A 26,066-nucleotide genomic window follows, 5' to 3' on the forward strand; every position below is an offset into this window, starting at 1 on the left:
TTTTCAGGAGTTGAGTTGTATTTGGGTTTTGTTGTTGCTATGGTTACCTTTAATGTTACATCAGCTTCAAATGGAAGTAGTTTCCTCTGTTTCTGTAGGGGTTGGGGTATAGGGGACTTGTTTCCAGTGTTCTTGCTCCATCCTCAGCTTTTGTTGTGAGCAAGGAGAGCATTTCCTTCCTTCCACGCGGTGGAAAACAGCTAATGGTATTTGAGGGTTTGTTCTTTTTTCAGACACCAAATGCCAGTGTCTTTCTAGTACCATTTCTCTTATATGACATCAATTGATGTCCTACCATTCAATCCTATACTGACACTACCAAAAGTTAGCATCAAATTTACAGGTTTAACTACTCGGTTCTGCAAGACTGCTCTTATTTCAGAGGGCAGTTGCAAGCCTCAGTTCCCCAGGTTACCCACACTATGTCCAGTTTTGCTACAAATTGAGGGGTTCTCACAACTCCTCAGATTCGATAATTCTGTAGGACAACCCACAGAACTCAGGAAAAACACTTTACTTATGTTTACTAGTTTATTATAAAGTGTATAATTCAGGATCTGCAAGTGGAATTGATGTGTAGGGCAAGGTGTGTAGGGGTGGCGGGTAAGGAGAATGCCTTTGAATGGATGTGAACTTCAAGGGTTCTGTGTTATTACTCTCGCATCCTTGGTGTTCAGCAATTTATTAAATATCTTAGCACAATTCTCCTTAGCTAATATATATCGTCAGTGTCTCTTTTTATTAAATTCTGCCACAGGAAAACCAATGCTGATATTCTTCTCCTTGGAGGCGCCTTTTATTGATATCAGGCTTTTTGGTACCCTTTGACCTCAGCTATCTAATGGGTTCAAGAAGAGTTATGACTTTATGGTCAATTTAGCTTTTTCTTGTTATGTTGGGGGCAGCATAAGCAGAAGTTAAGAGCATTTAGTTTTGATGCATAAGAATTATTTGATTGAATCTTAATTTTTGAAATTAAAATCCATGGGGAATGATTTAAATAGCAATATTTGAGGTTGTAACATAATAGTTCATTTTATTATGAGGAGTGCCTTGTGATATTTAAATATTTTTGTCTGTACCTTCAGAATCACCTCTTACTTGTCCTTTAGTTTTCTATTTTAAAGGAGGTCATTTTTATTTTGTATAAAATAGAGACAAGAAGAAGGATTTAGGAAAACATGGAAACCATTTGCCACAAAATGAAATAGTGAATACTACGAGTTTAATTATTGTTTAGCTTTATTGTTCTATGTTGTTTACTTTTTTTTTTTTTTAAAGATCTTAAAATGGATTAATTTTTAATTCTTTCTCTTTTTCTCTAGGGGTGCCTTCCAGACAGGCCAAGGACCTCTTGATGCCCAAGTAAAGCTCTTAGAATTTACTCTGGAGCAGAATTTTGAAGTCGTTTCAGTTAGTACTATTTCTGCTGTGATAGAGTCTGTCACCTTTTTAGTGCACCACTATATCACTTGCTCTGACAAAGTCACGTCTCGAAGTGGATCAGATAGCTCAGTGGGTGCTCGAGCATGCTTTGGGGGACTCTTTGCCAACCTCATTCGTCCAGGTGATGCAAAAGCAGTTTGTGGAGAAATGACAAGAGATCAGCTCATGTTTGATTTGTTAAAACTGGTTAACATTTTAGTACAGCTGCCTCTTTCGGGCAATAGGGAATACAGTGCAAGAGTGTCTGTGGCCACCAATACAACCGACAGTGTTTCAGATGAAGAAAAAGTTTCAGGCGGCAAAGATGGTAATGGAAGTAGTAGCAGTACTCAAGGACCACCTGCATATGTCGCTGACTTAGTGTTAGCCAACCAGCAGATTATGAGCCAGATTTTGTCTGCTCTGGGCCTGTGTAATAGTAGTGCCATGGCAATGATAATTGGTACGTATTGAGGATATTTCTCTTATTTTGTATCTGCTTTCCTGTCTCTTCTCTTTAGCAATATATGAATTCATTTTCTTTTTACTTTAGACTGTAGAGATAATTTATTGTAAACTTCTTAACATAATTGATTTTTATTAGTGAAAACTTTTATAGAATGTTTCAATCAGTAAATTGAAATATTGAAAAATTTTAAGTGAAATTTTTAAAAATTGGAAATTACACAGTAACGTCAATTAAATTAAGAAAAAATATTATCCTAAGGCAAGTACCACAATATATAGCCCCATATAGCTAACATTTTAAAGATGAAACATTTCGCATCAAATTTTTTATTAGGGAACCAGTAAGATTTATTTTCATTTTCTTAAAAAAGTGAAATATAAAATTTTATTCAAAGTGTAAACAGTTTCTATGACACAACTCAATGTAAAATTTATATATTGTTGCTTAATTTTTCTACCTCTTTGAAAGCTAATGTGTTACGTTCATTTTTTTAAAAATAATTGAACTTTTGTAAATTGTGACAAAATCCATTCCTGATATGTTTTTACTTGTTGGTATTTCTTTTTTTGTGTGTGTAAGGGAAACAGTCATGTTCTGTTAATCATTAGCTCTTTGGAAGTATAGTTACATAACAATATCACTTATTTTTCTCCATTTTCTTTCTGCTTGATATATAGCTAATATGTGGAATTATGTTCCTCACTCATATAACAGCAACTTCTTTGTATTGTTACCAGCAATAGAGATATCTCATGTATCTCAGATTACAAAAAAAAATGCTCTACTGAGTAGTATGATAGATAATTTAATTTCTAGGTATATGTACACATACACCTACACAGACAGCTATTAATGTACCTATTCTTCACTGGTTTCAGGAAAAATGGTCTTTAAGCCTATTTTAATTATTACTGGTTTTTAAGGATATACTTTTTAAAAAAAAATGTGTAATCTTTTTATTTAAACCAGGGGCAAGTGGATTACATCTCACCAAACATGAAAACTTTCATGGTGGATTAGATGCAATATCAGTTGGGGATGGACTATTTACCATACTGACAACCCTTAGTAAAAAAGCTTCTACAGTCCACATGATGCTGCAGCCAATTTTAACCTATATGGCCTGTGGATATATGGGCAGACAAGTAAGTTCAATCCAGCAACAGTTGTAGTAACTTAAGTAGTTTCTAGCAATGGGAGTAGAGAATTACTTATAGGACAGAGATTAATAGAGTATTCATATTCTATATTGGAAAATGAATAACAACAGATGAGAACTACAGATTATTAAAGAAGTTGGAATGTCAAGTTTCTTTGAAGTGATGACTGTCAAAGACGACTACAGTGATACAAGAATAAAACATTTAACATAGTCTTAAATTTTTTCCCATTGTCCCAAAAAGTTCTTTCCTCCCCCTCCAAATAGCATAGTTGAATTCTAAAATGTCGTCTGTAGATATTACATATGAAAATTTAATGAGTACTTTTTCAAGCTTATATTGCACATTTAGTTTCCTTTTAATTAAGAGATTAGGATAATTTTAAAAGAAAAATGTTAGAATATTACTGCTTTTTATATTTCCTTTTTAAAATGTGATTATTTTAACTTTTATTCTTTCAAATGTGGATTTTAAAACATAATTTTTAAAGGAATTTTTTATATGCTAATTTGTAACTATCATTTTCTTAAGTATGTATTGCATATATATGTCTTCATTGGAAGATACAAAGATATTTGGGAAGGATTAATTTTTAAATGAAGTTAATGTCTAGTGGAAAACAAATCAGTGCACATTAATTTAAGGTAAAAGTTATAACAGTAGGTAAAGACAGATGCTCTTGAGTTTAGAGAGGAGACTGTTCACTTCCTTTTTGATTCTAGTAAGAGTTGTTATATATTTTAGGGGACATTTTGTATTTAGTGACTTAGATTAAGGCTGTCATTTTATAATAAACCATAAAGGAATATTCTATTCAATAAGAAATTTAGTTGTCCTAATTCACTGTAAATTTTTTTTTTTTTTTTTAAGGGCTCCCTTGCTACTTGCCAGTTATCTGAACCATTATTGTGGTTCATTTTGAGAGTATTGGATACTAGTGATGCCTTGAAAGCATTCCATGATATGGGTAAGATAAAATTCCAATAATTGTCATTTAAATGTAATTATTTGATAGTACTTTATGTTCTCATTTTGGTAGTCTTCTGTGAAAGTTGGCTTGATGTCAAACCATTTAAAGATAACTTTAATATTTTTTTGCCAATTTAGGTGGTGTTCAGCTTATTTGCAACAATATGGTTACTAGTACAAGAGCTATTGTTAACACTGCAAGAAGTATGGTATCAACTATTATGAAATTTCTTGACTCTGGTCCAAATAAAGCTATGGACAGCAGTTTGAAAACAAGAATACTAGCTTCTGAGCCTGACAATGCAGAAGGGATTCATAACTTTGCACCTCTGGGTGAGAAAATAATTATTAAATTTTATTGGTATGAATTTATATAGTTTATTAGCTGTAATGAAACAAAAATAGTTGTTGAAGTAAGTTGATCATGTTACAGTATTACCATTTTAATTAAAAACACTTGATTTTAAAGGTAGTGGGTTTTTAAACATTCTACTGATTAGAGGGAAGTTTTTAATAGTTCTTTAGCAGTAATATTTGTTTTTATTTTGATTTTAAACAAAAAGTACAGTTAGAAAACTAAATAACAGAGATATGTCAGTTTTCATAAATGTTAGTTTTAAAGAGCTTATTCCTTCTCACTTTGTGTGGTATTTCCTTCTTAAGAAGCTTCAGGTTTAGCTATTTACTCTCTTTTCCAGTCTACATAGTTTCTTTCATATTTTTCTTTTCGTATTTATAACTCATGGGCATTGCCAGCTTAAAATAAAGGTGATTATTTTCAAGTTGAAGGCTGTATTGAACATTGCTTTTTAAATTATTTGAGGGTTATTGTGCTAGATTTCTTATTACTTTAGTTTTCATTTGATATGTGAGTATAAGTAGGTTAGGCAGCAACTGAAAATAAACTTGTCACCTGCCAGTTGGCTAGATGTGATGTTTTGTTAATATTGTGAAAAATCATGCTGAGTGTATTGAGTACATTCATAGTATCAAATGTTCACGTTTTTAACTATTTTTTCTAGTGTAATTATGATAATTTGAATACTTCCTGATGCGTTATTGGATTTCTTTTGTAAGTTTTTATTTTAAATGTCTTCTGTAGGTACAATCACATCTAGCAGTCCTACTGCCCAACCAGCCGAGGTGCTTTTGCAGGCCACACCACCCCATAGAAGAGCTCGCTCTGCTGCTTGGTCCTACATCTTTCTGCCAGAGGAGGCTTGGTGTGACCTTACCATTCACCTTCCTGCTGCAGTGCTTCTTAAAGAGATACATATCCAGCCTCACCTTGCATCTCTTGCAAGTCAGTAATATTTTTTGTAAAGAAGCATAATGAAAGTAAACTATAATTGCATAAAGAACTATGGGAGATTGTGTAGATCCCTGGCAAATTTGGAAGAATAAATTTTTCACTTATTTGCAAGATCAGACTACTATTATACCCTAATATAGTTGTGGAATCCACACTTTTTAGATAGAAACAGATATATGAATAAAATGGCAGAAGGAAAATACACTAATCCACAGGGTTTTAGCAGGTCAAAAAATAACTATGTTATATGGTAAAATATATGTGAATGTAAGACTTAATCTGAGGAAGAAATTGCTTTTATTTGGAAGGAGAAAGAGTGGTTCATGTAAATGGTGGCTTTGAAGTTGCACATGGGGATTGATGTAGGAAGAACATTATGAAGGAGAGTTTAATAAAACATTTTTATTTTATTATTGGATTGAAGCAGAAATTGAAGATATATTGTGTTCCAGTAGAATTAACATAGCCTTTAGAATCAAACATGGGCTACAGTGTAAAATGTGCCATTTGTTAATATGGGAGTTTGGGTTACTTAATCTCCTTGACTCTGTCAACTTGTGTAAAATGTAGATAATACTTATCTCAAAAGGTTATGGAGATTAAATTTAATAATTGATATGACTTGTCTAGTTCTCAGTGTAAACCTGATGTGTAATTGGCATACAATAAAAGTTACTTCCTAATTTAACAATCGTAATTAAAATCAGGTTTCAAAGTTTGTTGTAGTTGATAGATAAATTTATTATATGGGCTTTCATGTTATGTTAGGAAAAAATACTTTTCCAATAGCAGCTGCCAGTTGTTACGTAATTGGGCCTCCTTAAATTTTAGAAGGAAATGTTTTAAAAAACTCTTCTGGATTTTTGGCTAAGTTTTGAAAGGGAAACAAAAGATAAGAGGTCAAAGACATTTCTAAACTTAGCTATGTTTAAAATCATTGCAACATGGTAGTAGCAAGATAATAGGTGGAAAAGCAGTTTTTAAGAATTACATTCTTCCCAAATTATTTCATTAATCAAATGACCCATAGTGTTGCTGATAATTCTAAGTAAAATAGAAGTAATAGAAAGTCGAGTACATGTGGATTGTATATCTTTACTCTTTTTTGAAGTGAATGTTAGAATTTTTTAAATACAACTTTTATTATATTGTGGATTTCATATTGTATGTTGGAAAATAGCTCCAAAATCAATTATGATGAGAGTCAGTGAATGATTTGGTGTATTAATGTTCTTTTGACAAGTTCATAATGAATATAACCGAAAGCTGCTGTTTCACTGGGACTTCCACTAACGTGTGAAGGCTAGTTTACTTTTTCTTTAGTAATTGTTTGATTTTCTCTTCTACAGCCTGCCCATCCTCAGTGTCTGTTGAAGTGAGTGCCGATGGGATAAATATGCTACCTTTGTCCACTCCTGTTGTCACAAGTGGTCTTACCTACATAAAAATTCAGCTTGTAAAAGCTGAAGTAGCCTCTGCTGTCTGCCTTAGACTCCATCGTCCACGAGATGCCAGCACATTAGGCCTTTCACAAATTAAATTACTGGGCCTCACTGCTTTTGGTACCACTTCTTCTGCAACAGTTAACAATCCCTTTCTTCCCTCTGAAGATCAGGTATCTAAAACAAGGTACGTTTATTTCTCCTTAAAAAAAGCTTTCTGTGAAATTGTTCTGTGGTTTATTTCTTTGTTTATTTCTTTGTTTATTTTAAATATGTTTTTATTAATTTTAGAGAAAGAGGAGAGAGAGAGAGAAAGAAAGAGAGAAACAGCCATCGGCTGCCTCCTGTACGCTTACAGGGACTGAGCCCACAACCCGAGCATGCACTCTGACCGAGAATCGATCCAGTGACCCTTTGGTGCATGGGAAAGCGCTCAACCATCTGAGCCACACCAGCTAGGGCTGTGGTTTATTTTTTAGGGTTTAGGAATTTCTTTGTTTCATAGGTATCTATATAATAACATGATTTTTTAGTGTAATAGAGACAATTCTGTAAAAGCAGAACCCTGAGGCTGGTTAAAATTGAGATTTTTGTGTATTTAATCCTTGAGATGATCTGCAGTGTGGTATATGTGGATGTAGTCTTATTTGGTAATTTCTAAATGCCAATCAGCTGAAGGGTTATATCTGAACCAGACAAACTAACCAAACAAACAAGGAACTGAATATATTCTTTAATTTACATTTTTCTGGTATATTTTGTTGTCTGAAAATTTTATGGACTGGTTTTACTGAAAGCTTTGACTGATAAAAAAATTTAGGATTTTTTTTATTCTCAAGCTTCCAAGGCTTTACATTTTTGCAAGTCTATGATCCTATACAGTTTGTATTTATGCATATAAATATGTGTATATATAAAAACATTTTAAGAAGTTTTGTTTTACCCCTGAAATAATTTGAGCTATATAAATTTATCTTATAAGTCACTGTGTTGTGTATTTCAGTATTGGTTGGTTACGGTTATTACATCATTGCCTTACTCACATAAGTGATCTGGAAGGAATGATGGCAAGTGCAGCTGCACCTACTGCTAATCTTCTACAGACTTGTGCTGCCTTATTGATGTCCCCGTACTGTGGAATGCATTCACCCAACATTGAGGTCGTGCTTGTAAAGATAGGCCTGCAGTCCACTAGAATTGGCCTGAAGCTTATAGACATTCTACTGAGAAATTGTGCAGCATCAGGCAGTGATCCTACAGGTGACCATTAACTTTGATGTTTTAATTTTTACATGTTTGCAAAGCATTGACTGTTGAACTGTGCGATTTGTGCTCAATTCTGTTTCTGAAATTAACTTCCATTTATGCCTTTATTATTTTTTGAGTTTGTTTTTTGTTAGAGTTTATAGAAGAGTTATTTTTAATGAATAACTTTATAATTAAATTGAGCATAATCTTCTCATTCCATTTGCTTATTTAACAACTTTTTCTTTTGGCTCTTTATTGCAAGATTTAAATAGTCCTTTACTTTTTGGAAGACTGAATGGCCTCTCTTCTGACTCGACTATAGATATTCTTTATCAGCTTGGAACAACTCAGGACCCTGGAACAAAAGAGAGGTACATAATGATATCATTTTAAAATTAAGGTCACACAAACATACAGTCACTTGTAGTGAATGTATTTGTAATTCTTTCTCTTTAGATCATTTTATAAAAGTTAAGGCTGCTGTTTATTATAGTGTATACTCACCTGTATACTTTATATGATGCAATTTTCAGAGATTTTTGTGAGCATTAAGCATAAATTTTCATATGTACCTTCCTAACCCTATTTCTTTTACCCAGAAGAAAAGAATCTGATGATTTAAAATAGAAATTTGAAAGCAAACAAAAACAAACATAGTGTTTTAAGAACTTGGCAATGAATCTTACCTGTTTCTTAAACAAATTTTAAATCACTATTATTTTAATCATTCATTTGCTCTCAGTTAGTGGTCCCCAGCTCCAGGAGATTGAGTGTAAGGTTGCACTTGAAAAAGTACATGTGTTGGGTGGGTGGCTACTACTAGTATAAATGGATGGGAGCCAGAGTATGAAACACACTATATTGCATGTGATTCTGCACAACGAAGAATGCACCCCAGATTACTGCTCTAGGGTGTATGGATTTGTTTTGAGAGAAAATTTAGAAGAGAGGGTGAGTTTGTTAAGCTATATATCCTATAATTCTAGTTATATATTTTGTTATAAATTAGGTAAGAATTAGTCAACACTTATTTGTTGAATTATAGTTATCTCAAACATTTTCATCAGTTAAGATTGGTAACGTTATTGGGAAACTAGAACTACTGTATTCTTGTTGCTTATATAATTCCTTTTCTCATCTATTTTAGATTAAAATTAATGAGAACAATTAGTATGTTATTCTCATAAATACTTTTTTTTTTTTAATCCTTACCCAAGGATATTTTTTCCGTTGCTTTTTCAGAGAGTGGAAGGGAGAGAGAGAGAAAGAGAAACATTGATTGAGAGAGACACATCGATTGGTTGCTTCCCACACATGCCCCAACTGGGGCTGAGCGTGCAACCGAGGTACATGCCCTTGACCAGAATCGAACCTGGGACCCTTCAGTCCACGAACTGATGCTCTAACCACTGAGCCAAAGTGGCCAGGGCATAAATACATTTCTTACATGCAGCAGTGATGCTTATCCATATATTAAATGTCAGTTATGATATAATTGGTTATTTGAATTCATTTTCTTCTTTTAAGAATTCAGGCTTTGTTAAAATGGGTCAGTGATTCTGCAAGAGTGGCTGCTATGAAGAGAAGTGGCAGGATGAGCTACATGTCCCCTAACTCTTCGGCAATAGAGTATGGTCTTCTAATGCCATCTCCTTCTCATTTGCACTGCGTAGCAGCAATTCTGTGGCACAGTTATGAGCTGCTTGTAGAGTATGATTTACCAGCACTGCTGGACCGAGAGCTCTTTGAGTGAGTATGATTCCTAAAATCGCTTCCCCCCCTAATACTAAATCACTTTCACTTGAAACAGTATTTTATATGCTTATTGGGATAAAAATAATATTTTGAAAGTAGTAGTTAAATATATTCAGGTACCATTTTGAAGTGAGATTTTACCAAAAAAATGTAATGTATCTTCATATTTTAAGAAGATATGGTAGTGCCATTGTCTGTTTTTTCAACCTAAAATTGGAATGTTTAATGTATATGCTCCTACAGTTCATAGTGTTTTTCCTATTTGCATGTTTACCCATTAGATTGTTTTATGTTTAAGTAACTGTGGACGAAAAGTATAGCTAGAAATTTTGAAAGACTTGCTACTTAAGATAGTTTTTATGATTAGTTGTTCTTACTACTACATTTTAGACAGCTGTTACGATTGTTCTTTTGATAAGTGGTTTCCACTACCCACATTTCTTCATCATACTCAGTTAAGGTGTTGTTGAACTTACTGCCTGACAACTACTAAGTTTGTAGCAGAATATTATATTTATTTTTGAACAGTCCTATGACTCATAAAAGTTGGCCTTATGTCTTGTAGTCTGTCACTGTCATATTTGTCCTTACCAGTTGGTATAATATGTGACTTACTAGTGAAACTCACTAATAGTTTTTGATTTGCAAACATGAATTTAAGCCATCAATCATATCAAATTCCATCTAAACAGTTCCTTGGTATAATTTTTCATTGTTTCTTTGTCACTTTTTTGAGGTCACACAGAGAATGGTAGAAACATGTTAATATAGATCTCTTAATTTTCTCTACTCATTTTACATTTCTAATCCAACTTCTAATTTACCTAAATACTTAAATAACCTACACCACAATCTTCCTGAAATCCTGTAATGTAAAAATATTTATGTCAAATAAACAATATAGTTTTCATCAGAGTGTAAATTGATCTCTAAAAGAAATATTTGGAACAGTGTGGTCTTTCTAAAATATATATATTTATATGTATATATGTATGTATATATTCATACACATTGTTAACGTGGTATCTTTTATTCCCTAGGTTACTCTTTAATTGGTCCATGTCCCTTCCCTGCAATATGGTTTTGAAGAAAGCTGTTGACAGTCTACTTTGCTCAATGTGCCACGTACACCCAAGTTATTTTTCTTTGCTGATGGGCTGGATGGGAATTACGCCTCCCCCAATGCAGTGTCACCACAGACTATCAATGACAGATGATAGCAAAAAGCAAGATCTTAGTTCATCTTTAACAGATGACTCTAAAAACGCACAAGCACCTCTTGCACTAACTGAGTCACATTTGGCAACTCTTGCTTCCTCTTCTCAATCTCCAGAAGCTATCAAACAATTATTGGACTCCGGTTTGCCTTCTCTCCTTGTGAGGAGTCTGGCTAGTTTCTGCTTTAGCCACATTTCTTACTCAGAAAGCATTGCTCAGTCAATAGATGCTTCCCAGGACAAACTCAGGCGGCATCACGTTCCACAGCAATGTAATAAGATGCCTATCACAGCAGACCTGGTTGCTCCTGTTCTTAGGTTTTTGACAGAAGTTGGCAATAGCCATATTATGAAAGACTGGCTCGGTGGGTCGGAAGTCAATCCACTATGGACAGCACTTCTGTTTTTATTGTGTCACTCTGGGTCCACGTCTGGAGGACATAATTTAGGTACACAGCAGACCAGTGCAAGATCAGCTTCTCTTTCTTCAGCTACTGCAGCAGGATTGACTGCTCAGCAGAGGACGGCAATTGAGAACGCAACTGTGGCATTCTTCCTGCAGTGCATTTCATGCCACCCGAATAATCAAAAGCTGATGGCACAGGTAATAGTGGAAAACCTGGCTTATGTTTTAGATGTCTCATTATTTTAATATATTGTCAAATAGTACTAGTGAAATTAATTAAGAAAGGGGATGTATTATATAAGGTCAGGTGGTGGTAAAGTTTGGGATTGGATATGTTTAATGGTTTGAATTTAAACTGTAATTAAAATACAGTATAATGTCTTCTCCCTCCTCCCCTCAACTGTCGCATTTATCAGTTATTCTTTTTGATGGGATAATGGGCAAATTCACGGTAATTCTAGCTACAGACCGTACAGTCCTTCTTTTTAAAAACACCCCAAATATAAAGAACAGACCCAAAAACACTTTAGCTGCTGAAACAGGATTGAACACTTGAAGGTGGTCATTGACTGCCTCATCTGCATTGAGGCATTGTGTTTTGTTGTAACCAGATTGCTACAAGTGTTGGTTCACTTATAATGAAGGAGATATTATAGTAGGTTTAACATAGGGGACTTCTGACAAATCACATTAAAAATGTGAAAGATGCACAGCCGGGCGTGGCTCAGTGGTTGTGCATGGACCTAGGATCCAGGAGATCACGGTTCGATTCCTGGTCAGGGCACATGCCTGGGTTGCAGGCTCGATCCCCAGTCAGGGGCGTGCAGGAGGCAGCCGATCAATGACGACTCTCTCATCATTGATGTTTCTCTCTCTCTCCCTCTCTCTCCCTCTCTCTGAAATCAATAAAGATATATTTTTTAAAAAAAGTGAAAGATGATTCTATTCTATTAAGTCTGTGGGGCCAAAAATCTTGGCCCCAAAGCTAGAATCATTTCAAGAGTAATTCTAGGCCCTGGCCGGGTAGCTCAGTTGATTAGAGTGTCTTCCCAGTATACCATAGTTACGTGTTTGATCCCGGGTTGGGGCACATACAAGAAGCAACCAATGAATGCATAAATATAGTGGAACAACAAATTGATGTTTCTCTTTCTCTCTCTCTGTCTGACTCTGCTTTCTTCTCTCTCTCTCTCTAAAATAAATAAAAAATTAAAATAAAAAAGTAATTCTAGTTGCTTTTTGCCAGTTTCTGCTTCTGTCTGATTGTTTCTAGCTTTAATAAGTTGTTTGACCTAAAATGGGGTTAATAATGCCTCCCTGAAAAGTTTTTTTAAGAGAATTAATTATTGTATATAAGGTACCTAGCATAGAGTCTGTCTGAGACATGGTAGCCATCAGCTCCTTTATTTACCTTTTTACTTGATAGTGCTTATTCAGGTCAAACTTTATTAATATTTAAAAGGATAGCTATCATACTTTTCAAGAATACTGATTGATTTAACTTTATGAAGAGCAGGATACTTTACTGTCTAAAGTCATTATTGGGAAATTATTTCTGCTTAATGTGCCTAATTAAAAGGAAATGCTTAAATTACCATTGTTAAAATCAAGGCCATGAATATGGTATTTGAAAATTTGGTTTGTGCCTTTGGATAGCATGAAACTTTGTATCCCATTGCTTTCTGGCCTAATTATTATCTCAGCTTCTTGATATGGCTTGGTTCTATACGTTAAATATGTTTTTCATATATTGTATTGTAACCACATTGATACTGACCAAAGTTAAAAGTAAGTTGGTTATGCTGGGTATTTATTATATATTATTATTACTACCCTACAGTAGTAATTTCTCTTATCCACAGAAATTTTTGTTGTACTTTTAACTTCTTATCTACTTCTGTATTCATGTAATTTTAGATGCAATAATGTATTTAATTGCTGTGATTTGATGCATTCAAATATACTTGTTAATTCACATTCTTAATTTTCATTTTTCATTTAAAATACAAAGCTGCAAATAAATACCTCATTTAACTTTAAATCTCTTGCCTTGCCAGGTTCTCTGTGAACTGTTTCAGGCATCTCCTCAAAGAGGGAACCTTCCTACATCGGGGAACATTTCAGGGTTTATACGTAGATTGTTTTTGCAGTTGATGCTAGAGGATGAGAAAGTGACAATGTTTCTTCAGTCTCCCTGTCCAGTGAGTATTTAACAGTTAAATTAAATTTTAGTGATTAGCTGTTTGTAAAGATATTTTATAATTTCACACCAAAGTTTGCAGTGATATCTACATTCTAATTTCTAATAAAGCAAAGTGAAATTAGAACAACTTTTATACTTCATGATAGGACTTAAAAATCTCTTTCAGATAACCCTCTCTGCCTGGAATAACCTGATTATACATTACCTAGAATAGTATAACTTGATCTGGGGAAAAGTAACATAATATTAGGTACAATATTGCTAATGCAGAACTTGACCAACAAATCATAGGCAAGTAAATGTGCCCCATTGAAAGAAGCACATAAAACAAGCCCTTTATATTTTGTATGCATTGTTGAATTTTTTATTTTGCTTTTGAAATTTTTTGATGATATGCATTTCAAAAAAATCACATATTGATTTCTTTTGAATTAATTTTCAGCTGTACAAAGGTAGAATAAATGCTACCAGCCATGTCATCCAGCATCCAATGTATGGAGCGGGCCACAAGTTCCGGACACTTCACTTGCCAGTGTCAACAACATTATCAGAAGTTCTTGACAGAGTGTCAGGCAAGTCATATTTAAGTATTTCTCTTTAACCTTATTGTAGATATATTTGGAATTTCATTACTTTTATCACTTTATTTTAATGCATTCATTCACTCAGCAACTATTTAATGATGGCTAGAAAAGATCAAGATATCTTCACATTGAGAGGCGTGAGTGAATAGCTGAAAGAAGACAAATGTATAATACATTTTAGCACCTGTCTTTCTTTTGGTGTGATGTGTGTTATGTGTAGTAATGACAGAGTGGATTATTGGATATGTAGACAAGCTGTGGGAAACCATTGATAGAATTTTCTCACAATAAGCCATCTGGCTATTTTATAGTAGGTGAATTCCAGAGTATTAGCTTGGATGACAGTAGTAAACATTTACTAAATCTAGGGAATAAATGAGTGTTCAGAAGATGAAAATAAGTAGGTAGAATTGATTGGTGACCTTATTGTTTCTTACTTGTATTTCAAAAGCTCTCACATGGTGCCTTTCAACAACATTTACTAACTTATTGAAAACATAGTTTTTGATGGCAGAATGCAAGTCTACTGTGTGGATGGTTTGAGTTTATTGCCCCTCAGCAATCCTAATCAGTGGAATGAATTCATTGAGGACCTGCTATTTGTAAGCACAATAGTTTGTACTAGGGATGTAATAGTAAGCAAGACACATATTCTGCCCTTCAAGGCATTTATGATCTTATGTATATTGTCAAATTTAAAAAGAAGGTGGAAATTTAACTGTTTACATTTTTATGTAAATATAAGTATGTTTCCATACATTAAAGGGAGTGCCTCAATTTTAAACAACACTGATAACTGAATGAAATTAGTATGTCAGAAAAAAGTTGATGATGTCTATTTATCAGTTGTAAATACAAATCTAAGCTTAAAATAAAAGGCTGGGTTGAAGAGATTGGGAATTGTTACTGTATGTAAATGGTAAATTAAACCATGTGAATTGATGTGATCACTATGAGAAAATAAGGTAGAAAAGATTCTTTTCTAGTTTTAGTTACTGCCTCTAATACAAGTGTGTGCATAAAATTGTAATTCTTATCTTTTTATAAGTTATACAATAAAATGATAGAACACCTATATAAATGTATAAATAACATTTTTCTTATTTGAAAATGTCTGCCTTATTTGTTGTAGCTACTTTTCTGAAAGTTGGATTTTACAGGCCTTTTTCTGACAGAGCCCTTCTATGATGAAGGGGAAAAAAAAAAGAAAAATTAATTAAATGAAGGAAGGAAGGAAGTGGGGAAGAGTACTCCCCACTTAATGAAAAACATTTCTAATATCAGAAAAGTTCATCAAGCTCTTTGGATTTCTTAAAGGCTAAATCAGATCATTGTATGGTCTCTATTTTTTTCATGATTTTCAATAGCATGCCGTATTCAAAAGTAATGAAAGAAAATATTCAGAGAGTAATAACTATCTATGAAAGTACTTAGATTTCATTTTAAAGTACTAGTAAAACATATTACTTTGTTATGTAAGATTTCTAACTAAATAAAAATAGCAAAACAAGAAATCTCTGTTAATAAAATATGTAGGATAACTAGAAGTCTAATATAATGCTTTAGAATCTGGAGCTTGAATTTTGTATTTGCCCTTTACAGGTTTTCACTAACCTTGCCAAGGCTGTTCCCTTAGTTTAAAAACAATATTCTTTCTTGATATGCATGTTATGAGGAACAAATTAGATTTAGGTGGCAAGCAGATTGAACTATACCTAAAATAAAGCAGGTTTTCACGGTAATGGTTTTCTTGGCTCTAGAAGTAATATGTAATATTTTGTAATATGTAATATTTTCTACTGATTGGATTTTAAGTATGCTGATTTAAGAACAGTGGTGGGTCCCTTTCATTGATATCACAAGGATTGAATATCAGACTTTTGTCTCATAATTTTTCTTCTAAATCCATTTACCTACAATTAGTGATAATGTAATCTTATATAATCTTTCCTTGAGATATTTATCACATCCCTTCTTGATGACTTTGAAAAGCAATGTATTTTACATATTATTTTTTTACAGATACACCAAGTATTACTGCTAAACTAATTAGCGAGCAAAAAGATGACAAAGAAAAGAAAAACCATGAAGAGAAAGAAAAAGTTAAGGCAGAAAATGGATTTCAGGACAATTATAGTGTTGTTGTTGCTTCAGGTATGCTTTCTGTTTTTTTTATAATCTTTTTATATATAGGTTTAATCTTTATTGTTTTAAGTATTTGTTTGGGTTCATATACAATATAATAATTTATATTTCTAGGAACTTCATGTAATAAAACGTATTAATGCAAAAAAGCTGACTTATAATGATGTCTTAATACTAAATATAAAGTTATTATGCCAGAAATCTGTTACTCTTTGGCAGTGGAATTATTAAACTTATTTTATGTCCAAAGCTTGTAATGTGTCATCAGATATTGAACATGTGTAAATAGTTTACATATTGCATTTCAACTTTACATTGTACAGAGAATTCTACTGTTACAAATCCACTGTGTTAGGAATTTTTGTATAACCTCCCTGTTTTTTTAAAAAAGCAAAAGCAAAATGAAAAAATATTCACCAGTCTTTATTCCTTACATAAAATTAGAAAATAAAGATAATTGAAAGAAAATTGGTTGAAAAATGAGTTTTACTTTTAGGTGCAGGAAGAAAAAATCGCCAAGGTAACTGGTAATTTGGAGGATATATATTCCTTGACATAAGTGTGATGATTTTAGTTCAAAAGGCAAAGCCCACTTTACTCCTTAAATAGTAGACCTCTGTATTGGTTTAATCTATTCATCCTATCAGAAAAAATTAAGAACACAGGATTTCCTACACATATTTGCACAAAACTATTTTATAGTAAATGAATAGTCATCTGTATCTCATAGAATATAGTAGTTGACAATATTTTTTACTTTCTTGGAAAATATTTACAAATGCAGCTAAAGTTATTCATGGAGTTTCATGAAGAACAAATAGAATCGGGACATCAGATGTTAGATTACAAGAAATATTTCTATCATTTGGTATTGGTTAGGAATGTGGTGCTTTATTAAAATATTATAAAAATGCACTTTTACTTCATTAATGTGTTGGCTATACAGAATCTTACTGATCTTTACTTTTAGGACTGAAATCCCAATCTAAACGTGCTGTGTCAGCTACACCACCTCGCCCACCATCCAGGAGAGGAAGGACAGTGCCTGATAAAATAGGAAGTGCTTCCTCAGCAGCAGACACTGCCAGCAAAATAATTACTGTCCCAGTGTTTCACCTGTTCCACAAACTTTTGGCCGGTAATGTTCACAGTGATAAAACATTTAAGAAATTTAAAAAATCTTAAACAACTATATAATTCAGACATATAATTACCAGAATCATGTTTAATCAGGTTCTATTGATGAGATAAATGAATTACTGACTTTGTCCATGCAGTTCCAAGAGAAGTGAGAACATACCTCTTAAACACGATTATGTTGCACATTTATGCTGTTCTAGCTTTCTAAATTTTGCTGTCAATGTGCCATAATATAATTAGTAATATTAATGTTTTAGAAAGTTCACAAGTTATATAGGAAGCATTGTGAGGCAAATTTTAAGTAACTAGTTCTAGTAGTAAAACTCTTACATATATCACTAGTTAAGCAATATTTTCTCCCCAGCTAAAACATATTCTTTGACCAATGTGCTTTCTATTAGACAAGGTGATATCCATTTTGTCTCCATTTTTTTACTGTATTGTTACAATCAAATTTCCAACTAACTTTGAATGGGTTTTCCTTCTCAGCTTTACATGGTTTTTTTATAGCAGAAGTCAGCAAATTATGGCTGGTGAACTGGCTACTGCTTTTTATAAAAATTTTTTTTATTAGATTACAGCTAACCCCATTTATATATTTGTCCATAGCTGTTTCCATGCTACAGTGGTAGAGTTAGTAGTTGCAGCAGAGACCCTATGGCCTCCATGGAGTGAAATATTTATTATTTGGCTTTCTATGGAAAAGATTTGCCAACCACAGATTTATAGGAATGTCTGCTTTTTGTTTTTATTTGCTAGCACTCAGAAGATCCTGGTGGGATTGGTTAGTGACTAATTAACACTTTCTACAGACATTATTTATTGTTTACATGTGTCAGAAACAGATTTTAACTTTTGTCAACTTTCCAAGGACTTATTTTAAATTCTTTTGAATTTGGTGTCAATCAAATTACTACTGATAATTTAGTAAAAGCATTAAGTAATTGAGTAAGTTGAATCTAGTAAATGTCTCCCACTTGGATTCTAGGTTTAACTTAGTTCTGTCATTTTTAGGCCAGCCATTGCCTGCTGAAATGACGCTTGCTCAACTTTTAACCCTCCTATATGACCGAAAACTTCCTCAAGGTTACCGCTCAATAGATCTGACTGTTAAATTGGGATCAAGAGTTATCACAGACCCAAGTTTGTCAAAAACAGATTCTTTTAAAAGACTACACCCTGAGAAAGGTATGTGTCTGATATTCCTTTAAAAAGTATAGTTTGTAATCTGAGGAGGCGAGGATTTCTATAGCTGGTGACTTAGTTTACCATTGTTTTTTCTTATATCAACTTACCATAAAGATATTTTTCTTTATGACTGAGTTATTTGTAAATATGAAAAGTTGCCATTGTTTTCATTAGTAATTAATCTTAATACCTTGTACGTATAGCACCACTTACTTTATAAGCACATGTAATTTAATTTCTAACATTTCTGCATGAGCCATGTGAATTATCGTTTTGTAATCAAAGTGAGAATCTCAGTTCAGGATTCAATTTACTGATAACTTAGATAAAGTAGTACTTTATACTCATAAACATTTATTCCAAACAGAAGTGTGATAAGACATTTTCTTATAATTTTATTTTTACTTATTTTCCATTAAATATTTCTAAGTGTGCATTTATTATTGCCTGTTTTTCATATGTATAGAACAAAATTGATTTGTTCCCCAATTGTTGAAAAATTCTGATTGTTTCCAATTTTTTACTATTATCAATGCTATTTGATCAGTGATTTTCATGATGTTCATATAGTATCATCTTATTTTAACTTCAGTTTTTCCCATGATTAAAGTTCAACATTTAATTATTATTAGTCCTTTGTATTCTTTACTAAATTTTAGTACATTTTTTTAGCCCAGGATTATTTGTCTTTTTTATTGTTTATATGATCTGGTTATTGTGAATATACTAACCTTTTGGTTTTCCTTTGTGAGTGATGCAAAGCTGAACCAATATGGTATAATTTTTAGTTTTCAGTAAGAAGTCTGTCATTTTCAGTTTTTCCTAATTGAATGCTTTAGAGTCCAACATGTGCATAAATTACTATTTGCTGTGAGCCTCTAATTTTCACATAGAATGCAACTAATGACTATGCCCTAAAGGACAGTGCTTCTCAAACTTCAATATGATTATAAATTACCTATAGCCCATTAAAATGCAGATTGTTATTCAGTAGGTCTAGGGTGGACCGGAGATTCTACATTTCAAAGCTTTTAGGCAATGCCAATGACACTGGTCTCTGGACCATACTTTGAGTAGCAAGACTTTAGGATGCAACTTCAGAAGTCATTTAAACATTTTTGTAGCATGTAGCCTTAATCTAGCTATGTATGAATAGTTTAAGATATTATGCTCTTTTTTTGATTAGAGAGATAGGCCCTTATCTGCTTTGTAATTGAAAGAGTACTATGAAAACAGATTCTTTCTTACCTATTTTTTATATTTTATTCTAGATCATGGAGATTTACTTGGTAGCTGTCCAGAAGAGGAGGCTCTCACTCCAAGTGATGACTGTATGGATGGGATATTGGATGAATCTTTACTTGAAACCTGTCCCATTCAGTCACCATTACAGGTTTTTGCAGGAATGGGTGGACTGGCCCTTATTGCAGAAAGACTACCCATGCTGTATCCAGAAGTAATTCAACAGGTAAGATAAGATTCCTAATTGAGTATTATCCATGGCAAAGCCCTTTTTGTTCTTTTGGTTGGTTTTTCATTTACAGTAAAAGTTTTTTTCTCAGTTTTATTGAGAAATATTTTGTTTTGTTTTTTAATGTATATTAACCTTTTGGAGGTACCTTTTCACTTAGTCTTTGAGTGTTGTACAAATCTTTGTGTGAATTAGTTGGTACTGAGGAAGTGTTGAAGACTGAATGTATTTGCCAGACTCATTACACTATAGCTTGTGCCTTGATTTTTATGGTGGTCACACAGTAACATTTTTGTTTCTGTGCTACTTTAGGTGTGATATTAATTTCTGGTTCTTACTACAAATGGGAGAGTAAAATAGTAGTATATACTTCTGTCCAAATACATTGTCTTTTTGTTTAATTTTTCTTTTAGATGCCATTTCTGTTTTAGGTGGTTTATAAAACATTACTTTAACCTCTTCAACTGTTCATTAATATTACCGTTATTCTTTTATTAATGGGGGGGAGAGTGTGGTGCATGGAGAGTTGTAAATATAAAGCTCTTTGTTGACTAAGGTGGGAAAATGATTCTCTCTGATGTCATGTACTTAGTGTATTATATATGCCTGCATCAGTTTCCTAGGGCTGCTGTAACAAAGTACCACAACCTGGTGGCTTATACCACAGACATTTTTCTCTTAAGGTTTAAGAAGCTGTAAGTCTGAAATATGGTGTTAACAGAGCCTTGGCTCTGCGATGGCTCTTGGGGAGGATCCTTTCTTGCCTTTTCTTAGCTTCTGGTGGTTGCTGGCAGTTGGTGGCCTTCTTTGACTTCCAGCTGCATCACTCCAGTTTCTGCCTACGTTTTCACATGGACATGTGTGTATCTTGTTCTCCTCTCAGGACACCAGTCATTGGATTTAGGCTCTACCCTAATCCAGTATGACCTCATTTTAACTTGATTACATCAGAAAAGAACCTACTTCTGATTAAGGTTGCGATCTCAGGTCCTGGGCTCCTTGGAAAAATTCTAAGATTGGGGTAGGGAATATACAAAACCAGCCTAGATACAGAAGCCTACTTTAACAGGGTCCCACTGACCAAGTCTGATTCTACTTGGGCATCAAATAAAGTAATAGAGTATTATAACTTATAGGATAACATTAGACTCTATACTGGCATAAATTAATAAATGAGTGAATAAATAAATAGGTGGGGAAGAAGGGAATGTTTATAGTTCAGTACCAACTAATAAATGTAGAAAGAAAGAATCAGAAAGTCACCTCTTGGCAACCACTGTAGTAATTATTGTTTTAGGCAAGAATTATAAAAACGCTAGTTTTGATGGATCAGAGTTTGGTGAGAACCAAGATGTTTATATAGTCTCAAAGAATCTGTCTATTTAACTAATTACAAAGGATAAAATAGAAACTTTAGAGATACTTGGCAGACACCACCATACTCATGATATCATGTAACTCTATGTTTGGAAGCTTTTTATTTAAAAAAAAAAAAAAATCCCTTTACTAGTCAAGTGATTAATTTGAACCTTGTGTTGAAACATGCAGATAGCCAAACAAAAATTTTTTTTCTTTAGGTGAGTACCCCAGTTGTAACATCCACCACTCAGGAAAAGCCAAAGGATAGTGATCAGTTTGAATGGGTGACCATTGAACAATCAGGGGAATTAGTTTATGAAGCACCAGAAACCATTGCGGCTGAACCTCCACCTATCAAGTCAGCAGTACAGACCATGTCTCCTATTCCGGCCCATTCTTTGGCTGCTTTTGGATTATTTCTTCGTCTTCCGGGCTATGCTGAAGTGCTACTGAAAGAGAGAAAACATGCCCAGTGCCTTCTTCGATTGGTGTTGGGAGTGACAGATGATGGAGAAGGAAGTAAGTATTTAGTGGGTTGTGTAAAAGTTATTCAGATCATTACCTATTATTCCTCACTTATTTCTTTTAAAATTAAGCTACTACATGATTTGTTGGTGGCAACTTAGTTCCAGTAATAGATATAGTAAATCTTTTTTAAAATCTTCATTTTTCTTTCTTTCTTTGTTTGTTTGCTTATTCGAAATGTGTTTATTGAGTGCTTCTAAAACTGCTGGGCATCATTGGAGGGATTTAAAGATGAAGCAGGTATTTAGACCCTGCCTTCAAGTAGCTGGTATCCTCCAGTAATAGCATAAACATACAGACTTCACAAGTTATAAAAGCCTTGAGAGCCCTGGCCAGTGCAGCTCAGTTGGTTAGGCATCGTCCCACGCACCGAAAGGTTGCCAGTTCAATTCCTGGTCAGGACACATGCGGGCTCAATCCCTAGTAAGGAGCTGTAGGAAGCAGCCAATCGATGTTCCTCTCTCTCTCTCTCTCTCTCTCAAAAAAAAAAAAAAAATCAAATCTTAAAAAAAAAAAAGCCTTGAGAGAGGTACAGCATTGTGGAGACTCTTAGGTGTGAGATGATTTTCTTACTACCCAGTGGTGTGAATAGAGTGGCATAGCAGTTTTTAGTGGGACCATGAAGGATAGAGTCAACTGAGGTTGAGATGTATTATTTTAAAAAGAAAGAATGGTTTGAGCGCTATTTGTATGCTCACAATACAGGATATCCCCCCAAAATGCATATATACTTTAACGGCTGATAGCTTAATTTTGAAAATGAAATGTATTTTCATAAACACTGCCTTTATAATTATTCAAAGTGTATGTATATATTTTGGGGGGACACCCTATATATGGGAAATTATAAGGTACCTGATGAAAATTTGCATAAAAAGCGGCACTTGGAGCTCATTTTAAAAGCTGATATTGGTAACATCATGGAAAGGCTTATAAAGAACTTCAGATTTTATTCTGAAAAGCTATGAAGATTTATTAAAACATTAAAGTAGTGATGTGATGAGAATTTTTTAAAAAGTGAATTTGGTAGCAATATTTAAATTAAAGAGAACAAAATGAGGAAAATATATAATAATGTATTTTATAATATAATAATAAAGGATGATAATAGAAAACTATGGTGATTGTTTCCAGTGGGCTGGGTAATTTTATTTAATAGAAGGAAACAAAAATCCTAGTAAGGGTAGCCTGGCAAGTAGATTGTCATTTGGTTTGCCTCTAATTTTCAGTTAATGACTATTAAATTTGAAAATTGATAACATTTTTGTTATTTTAAAGTCACATGGTTTTGATTAGAGGTAATAGCTTTCGCATGCCATTTAGAAAGAATATGCTGTTGGACTCTGTACTACGAAGTATAATTAATAAAACTGTATGAATTTATTTGTGGGATCTTGTAACAGTGAAGCTATCAAATATTCAAAGTACATATTTTTTCTTTTGTATTTTCATATTAATGGAATGCTTCAAAAGTGTTGAACATGTTTTAAATGTTTTTTGTAATAATTACAGCTTCTACATACTAAATAGTCCTTGTTTGGTTTCTTATATAAATTGTATGTGCTTTTTAGATCAGGAATTTACAGTTACTTGATCTGATTTTTTAAATATAAGTTGATAGAAGGGTAAGAACCATTGTCTTTTAGAATTCTATATCACGAGACAGTAGATGTAACACTAAACAGAAAAGAAAAAAGAATTGCCTTTCTGCATTTCAGATTTTTTTAATTTGATATACAGTGAGTGTTTATTAAAAAGCGTAATTCTCACAACTCTTTCTGCAGTGATTATCTCATCCACAAATTCACATGGCTTATGGTTTTTTTGTGTTTGTTTTTGCGTTTAACACTCCTTTGTAGCTACAACATATTAGAAAACTATATTGCAAACAAAACAAAATAGTTTCATTTTCATTACCTGTTCAAGGTTGAAACTGCTCCCAAGGCAAACAATTTCTTTCATACTGTTGTAAGAAACTTTTAATGTTTCTTTTTTAATTGTTAGATTTTAGTTTAAATTCTAGTTTATAATAAATTTAACATAGTCTCATTATTAACTACCATATGAATATATTTCAACTTTCTTTTGTAGTTTATATATATGATGTCTCACAGAACTTTTTCAGACATTGTTTATTATTAATTTTTAAGTTAGACACTATTATATTTCTCTTATTTGGGTTGTTTTTTAATAAATATGACATAATTTTCTAATTGTCATTATTTGTGATCCTGTATGTTATTTCTTATTGTGTTTTTAAATATTTTTAATTTTGAGTTCTCTTTTTAATCTAGGTCATATTCTGCAATCTCCATCAGCCAATGTGCTTCCAACCCTTCCCTTCCACGTCCTTCGTAGTTTGTTTAGCACTACACCTTTGACAACTGACGACGGTGTGCTACTGAGGCGGATGGCATTGGAAATCGGAGCACTACACCTCATTCTTGTCTGCCTCTCTGCTCTGAGCCACCATGCCCCTCGAGTTCCAAACTCTAGTCTTAATCAAGCAGAGGTAGGTTAAGCTCTAAATCTTCAGATTACGAAAACTGATTCACAGAGAACAGAGTATAGTTTTTTTCTGAAGTAATCAGAAAGGCAAATTAGTTAATGGCATAAGTGAGTTTTATGAGGATACAAATACAGGTACAATAAATAAAAAGTAGTTACAACATAACTTCCAGCATTAATGATATTTTTTAGACTAGCAGCAAAAGTAGAAAATATATATGAATAAATCTGAAAAATGTGTGTAAGACCTCTCTCTGTTCATCAAAATTACGACTTTTTTAAAAAAGAAACACTGTTACAAACTTTTTTCATCAAAAGCACTACTAAGAGATGAAAATGGAAACCACAGAATGGGACACTATGTTTATGTATATTTGATAAGCAACTTATATCCAGAATATTCAGAGAAATTCAAAAATTCCAAAAGGAAAAGGCAGGAAACCCACTACGAAAATAGGGAAAGGTTAGAATGGGCACTTTATAACCAATAAATGTGAAAAAGTGATCTCTTTCATTGGTTATCAGAAAACCTCTAATACGTTACAATTATACATACCCATCAGAATGTGTAAAATTTGAAAAACAACACAAATATTGCCCCATCATTTGTAATAATGTAAAAATAGTAGATTGGATAAATTAATTTTCTACTTTTTAATGGAATACTATACTGTAAGGTAATGAAAGAAAACAGGTACAGACAACTACACATAACAGTATTGATTAATTTCACAAGCATAACTAAAATTCCGGACATAAAGGAATATATACAGCATGATTCCACTTATATAATGTTCAAAAATTAGACAAAATGGAACTGTAGTGACTAGGGTTTCGTGCTTAGGTGGTTAAAATTATAAAAAGATAAGGTAGTAATGAGTATAAAAATCAGGAGGCATGAGAGTATGATGAATAGGAGATGGAATGACGGCAAATTCTTACATGCAGAGGTCACATTCTTGACCTGCATGGTTTAAATAAGCGTTTGCAATTAATTAAATTTAATCTATTTGTTTTTTGTTCTTTTTGTATATATATTATACTTCACATTTAGAAATTTTAAAAAAATTGCTGTTTTTATCAGTAACCTTAATTATTCTACTGGTAAATGTTTATATGATAATAAAATTTTTATGATTCATTGAACAGTTTATCTTACAAACTGAAAGATGGAATTCCTTAGTCATAGATCCATAAAACTATATTGTAGATCAGTTTCTGAAAGTATTGTTTGTACATAATATCCTTCCCTTTATTTTTTAAAGTAAAACTTAATTGTAGTGTTTTGAGGATACTAATATACTAAATTTAATGAAAATTCTTTAAAGGAGGTTTGATGTTACAGAATTAATTTTACAATCCACAGACATAATAATAAAGAATTGATCTTTATAGAGTTTGAGATTATTTTTTAAAAACTAGGAGATCTCAGGCATTTTTTTCTATCTATCATTCACATTTTTAATATGTTCTCTGTTCCCAAGATTTTTTTACATGTCACTTTCTGAACAAGAAAGGAATTAAGAATTACTCCTTCTTT

General features: G+C 32.9%; 1 protein-coding gene across 11 annotated transcripts in view; it reads left to right on the plus strand.

Moving 5' to 3' along the window:
* The window catches only part of BIRC6 (baculoviral IAP repeat containing 6), a 152,841-nt gene that overhangs the window by 99,167 nt on the left and 27,608 nt on the right, over nucleotides 1-26,066 (plus strand). For all 11 annotated transcript variants that reach the window (XM_087823450.1, XM_016218957.2, XM_087823455.1 and 8 more), the window contains 18 exons: nucleotides 1,326-1,888; nucleotides 2,864-3,039; nucleotides 3,925-4,021; nucleotides 4,162-4,356; nucleotides 5,126-5,326; nucleotides 6,685-6,964; nucleotides 7,781-8,037; nucleotides 8,288-8,396; nucleotides 9,553-9,774; nucleotides 10,821-11,601; nucleotides 13,461-13,604; nucleotides 14,049-14,178; nucleotides 16,213-16,344; nucleotides 17,306-17,473; nucleotides 18,490-18,663; nucleotides 19,935-20,131; nucleotides 21,712-22,012; nucleotides 24,313-24,530. In XM_087823450.1, coding sequence (XP_087679576.1) covers nucleotides 1,326-1,888; nucleotides 2,864-3,039; nucleotides 3,925-4,021; nucleotides 4,162-4,356; nucleotides 5,126-5,326; nucleotides 6,685-6,964; nucleotides 7,781-8,037; nucleotides 8,288-8,396; nucleotides 9,553-9,774; nucleotides 10,821-11,601; nucleotides 13,461-13,604; nucleotides 14,049-14,178; nucleotides 16,213-16,344; nucleotides 17,306-17,473; nucleotides 18,490-18,663; nucleotides 19,935-20,131; nucleotides 21,712-22,012; nucleotides 24,313-24,530 — 4,345 coding nt within the window. The remainder of the gene's footprint in view (nucleotides 1-1,325; nucleotides 1,889-2,863; nucleotides 3,040-3,924; nucleotides 4,022-4,161; nucleotides 4,357-5,125; nucleotides 5,327-6,684; nucleotides 6,965-7,780; nucleotides 8,038-8,287; nucleotides 8,397-9,552; nucleotides 9,775-10,820; nucleotides 11,602-13,460; nucleotides 13,605-14,048; nucleotides 14,179-16,212; nucleotides 16,345-17,305; nucleotides 17,474-18,489; nucleotides 18,664-19,934; nucleotides 20,132-21,711; nucleotides 22,013-24,312; nucleotides 24,531-26,066) is intronic.

This window comes from Miniopterus natalensis, chromosome 13, assembly GCF_054644295.1.
Source record: "Miniopterus natalensis isolate mMinNat1 chromosome 13, mMinNat1.hap1, whole genome shotgun sequence".
NCBI lineage: Eukaryota > Metazoa > Chordata > Mammalia > Chiroptera > Miniopteridae > Miniopterus > Miniopterus natalensis.